Source organism: Rhincodon typus, unplaced genomic scaffold (assembly GCF_021869965.1).
Source record: "Rhincodon typus isolate 14 unplaced genomic scaffold, sRhiTyp1.1 hic_rhity00007767, whole genome shotgun sequence".
NCBI lineage: Eukaryota > Metazoa > Chordata > Chondrichthyes > Orectolobiformes > Rhincodontidae > Rhincodon > Rhincodon typus.
This window is the reverse complement of record NW_025973405.1, coordinates 1-3,892: the sequence shown is the minus strand read 5'-3', so window position 1 is coordinate 3,892 and position 3,892 is coordinate 1. Positions and strand designations below refer to the sequence as shown.

Below are 3,892 nucleotides of genomic sequence, written 5' to 3'. Positions count from 1 at the left end.
CCCTCCCCCATTTCTGATGAAGGGTCTAGGCCCAAAACGTCAGCCTTACTGCTCCTATGATGCTGCTTGACCTGTTCTATCTGAATAAGAATTTGATTAGAGCTTTAAAAGAAGTGACCAAAATCAGAAAAAGCTTGATAAAATAATGAGAAACTGCTTCCAATGGCAGTCAGTTCAGAACCCATTGGACACCTTATTTGCCAGAAGAACAAGAGCCCAAAGAGAAGTTTTTTTTAATGCAGCAAGTCATGACCTGGAAATTCAGTAACTTTCAGAAGGGAATAGAATAAATAATGAAAGGGAACATTTTGTATGGTTGTAGAAATAGGACAAGGGGAATAGGGCTACCCAAAAAACACTTTCAGGGAGCTAGCACTGGCACAATGGGTCAAATAACCACCTTCAGATTTACACTATTCTAGACTTAAAACCAGAAAGCAATTAAGTACAGTCACAAAATCAGTAAGTTTGAAGACTGTACTTCATTCACTTCCAGCTGCTTGTTAGAAATTATTTGGTTTGTGTGCCATGCACTTGTAAGATACTGCACTTTTGAGCAGAGATGGAGACGAATTTTGCACTTTATTTCACTGTAAGGGCTCTTCAATTTAAAGAATCAATGAAATATCACCAAAAGCCCCAGGAGTTCATAACCATTGCCCAATAAACTATTTCTACTAGCTGAGGATTCTAGAACTGGGGGAACAGCCCGACAATTAGAGCTAGATCATTCAGGAGCAATATTAGAAAGCACTTCTACAAACAAAGGGTGATAGATGTTTGGAATACTACAAATGGCAGTGGAGGCTAGATCAATTGTTACCTTAAAATCGGAGATACATTTTTTGTTAAGTAAAGGCCTTAAGGAATATGAGCCAAAGGTAGCTATATGGAGTTAAGCTATATATCAGCAATGATCTCACTAAATGACATAACAGGCTTGAAGGGCTGAATGTCCTACTTTTGTTTCTATATTCCTAATTCTTAGAATTACAAGGTAGAAAGAACTTAAGAAAGAGGCAAAAAATTAATTGCAATAGATTTTAAAACTCATTTGCCATACAAATGTTTTAGAATAAAATGAAATGTAACCAAGTAATTTTCTCTTTTTTTAAGTTCATATTCCAGTTAAGAGAGCAGAAAATTAAACATCAAATTAGGTTTAAACACTAGTAAAGTTTTCAGAGACATCTGACTGATGAAAAGGGGTAGAAAAGTAGGAAGCAAATAAGAGTTCAAGATAGTTAGCATAATATCAACAATAATGAGGAGTGATCTTTTTGAAAAAGATTTTTAAGATGCTTAATGCTTGATTATTCACCTGGCTGGGAAGCTTAGAACAGTCTCACAGTAAGGAGACAGCCATTTCCTATACAGATGAAAGGAAATTTCTTCTAAGGGTTTGAATCTTTTCCACCCCAGAGAACAGTGCATACTTGGTTGCTGGGTATATTCAATGACTGAGATCAATGGCTATTTGGAAACTATTGGCAATAAGGAACAGGGGAATAGGGCAGGAAGGTAGAGATGAAACAGACTAATTGTGATATATTTAACGGGTGAACATTCTCAAAAGGCTGAATGGCCTATGCAAGGTTCTATTTCTTGTGTAATTAACCTCATGTCTGTTTGTTCCACATTAATGGTTTCCTGGAATTGCCATTCGAAGGGCATTGTGGATCAACCTACAGCATATGGACTGCAGCAGTTCAAGGCAGCAGCTCACCACTACCTTCTCAAGGGCAACTAGAGATGGGCTAAACAGCCAGTGTCCATGTTCCACAAGTGAATAAAAATAAATACTTTGCAATTACTGAGGACAGTTAAAACAGCAACTTTGTTTAAACTACATCTTATCTGAATTTTGTTGCAGGGATGAACTGAGTGGACGATCAACTGTAAAACATTGGCAAGATTATCAAAAATTCCATTGGTTGTGGGCCATTGTTCCATTATGTGTTTAAATAAACAGTTTTGACATTCTCCACTTAGTATTGAACATCATCTTACAACTGCAGTTATCCAAATATAGTTTATAATCCATTTTGCTTGAGCAATTTTTAGGCATCTCGATCAGACAGCCCCAAACTTAATTCCAAGCCTAGCTAGCAGGTGCAGGATAGGTAAAATCCACAATATCGGAAAAGGAAACACTTTGAAGAGAGTGGATTGTTCTTGAAAAACACCAGCACATCAATGATGGGCTGACTGCTGTCTTTCAACTCTGAAATTTTATGAACTTACTCCAAGAATTCCTTCTTAATACCATCCAATGAATCTATCCAAAAACAGTACTATGATGCCAAGTGATGATAGATTGAACTCGGCTGTAATGGCCCCCAGTCAAATAGCCCATCAATCATCTAGACTCACAAAAAGCACTTGGTTGAGATGCCGGAGTTAACTGAATGAATTAAGGTTCAGTATATATGGCCATAGGAAATTGGCTCTGATGATTAATTAAGTGTGCCTAGTGGAAGGGGTCATATGGCACAATGATAATGTCCCTGCCTCTGGGCCATAAGTTCCAAATTCAAGCCCCACCTGGCCCCAGAGATGTACCAACATATGTCCAAACATGTTAAATATATATCAAGTAGTCAGGAGATGTGGCACAGTGGACCAGAAGGTCCAGGTTCCCACTTGCCCTAGAAATATGTCAAAACGTGTCCAAAGCCAGTCAATTAAGTTTTGTGGCTAAGATTTAGCTCTCTCACGGCTGCAGCCCAGGTTTCATTCCCAATCAGGGTATGAAAATTTCAGGGCAGTAATAAATACAGTTGTGTCATAACATGTCCAAACAGGCTGATTTTTTTTTTAAAATAAAGAAACACTTACTGACACAAAAGCGGAAATTGCCGTAAAAACTCAACAGGTCTGGCAGCATCTGGAGGCAGAGTTCACAGAATGACTTCTGACAAAGGGTCACTAGACTCAAAATTTTAACTATGTTGTCTCGCCACAGATACTGCCAGACTTGCTAAGTTTCTCCAGCAATTTCTGCTTTTGTTTCAGATCACCAGCATCCACAGTTCTTCATCTTATTTTAGTGAAACATTTACCGACACTGAAGTTCGGGAATAGAGTTAGGACCTATACAGTCATAATATTTCACTCTGAATAAATTTAAACAGAGTTTATGATTGACTTCTATCTACTTCTTCACCAAATGGACATCAGGAGTTTGACACCAAAGACTGGTTTTTGCCCACAAAAATTTCTCAGCACCTTCAAGTGTGGCAAAAACATTAGATAACTTTAAAATGTTTGAGTTGGAAGTGAGTAAGGCCAAAGATGTACGAACATGAGCTTTCAGACCGTGATTCTCGATATTAATAATTCAAGTAAACAGATCTCTTTCTTGAGTATAATCATGTTCTGTACTCAACAAAGCTACCTAGCAATCCTTGCAATCAAATCGTAGGTGAATGGAGCAAAATCAGTCTCCATCTTCTCTTGCCCCACAGTCTGCTCCATAATTACTCACTCCACATTCTCCCTACTCAACTGCTCCCACCAAATCAGAGGTTCAAAGTCAACATGTAGTTTATACATCACTTTAGTGACTCACACTTCAACTTCTCATCACTGGAAAGAGAAACCCAAGAACCCTTCTCCTTCTCCTTCAAGGATTTTTGCTCTCCGGACAGCTGATCCACAAAGTCAACAGCAGTAAGTGGCTCATCTTTACGATCATAGTAAGGTGAAAGCGAATAGTCTCCAACCTTTGCTACACCTGCAGAAAACCAGGAGATTTCTCAATTACATCAGCAGACAATATTAAACACTGGTATACACGCCACAAAGGAAAATCAGTGCTGTACAGAGATAGTAGGAACTGCCGATGCTGGAGAATCTGAGATAACAAGGTGTAGAGCTGGATGAACACAGC

The 3,892-nt window shown here is 38.5% G+C and overlaps 1 protein-coding gene across 1 annotated transcript in view; it reads right to left on the bottom strand.

The window, feature by feature from the left end:
* The window catches only part of LOC109914685, a gene marked incomplete at its 5' end in the record, with an annotated part of 5,508 nt that extends 1,751 nt beyond the window's left edge, over positions 1-3,757 (bottom strand). The window contains one exon of the mRNA XM_048594293.1: positions 3,572-3,757. Within this exon, the coding sequence (XP_048450250.1) occupies positions 3,572-3,757 (186 nt within the window). The remainder of the gene's footprint in view (positions 1-3,571) is intronic.
* Between the last annotated feature and the right edge of the window lie 135 nt (positions 3,758-3,892).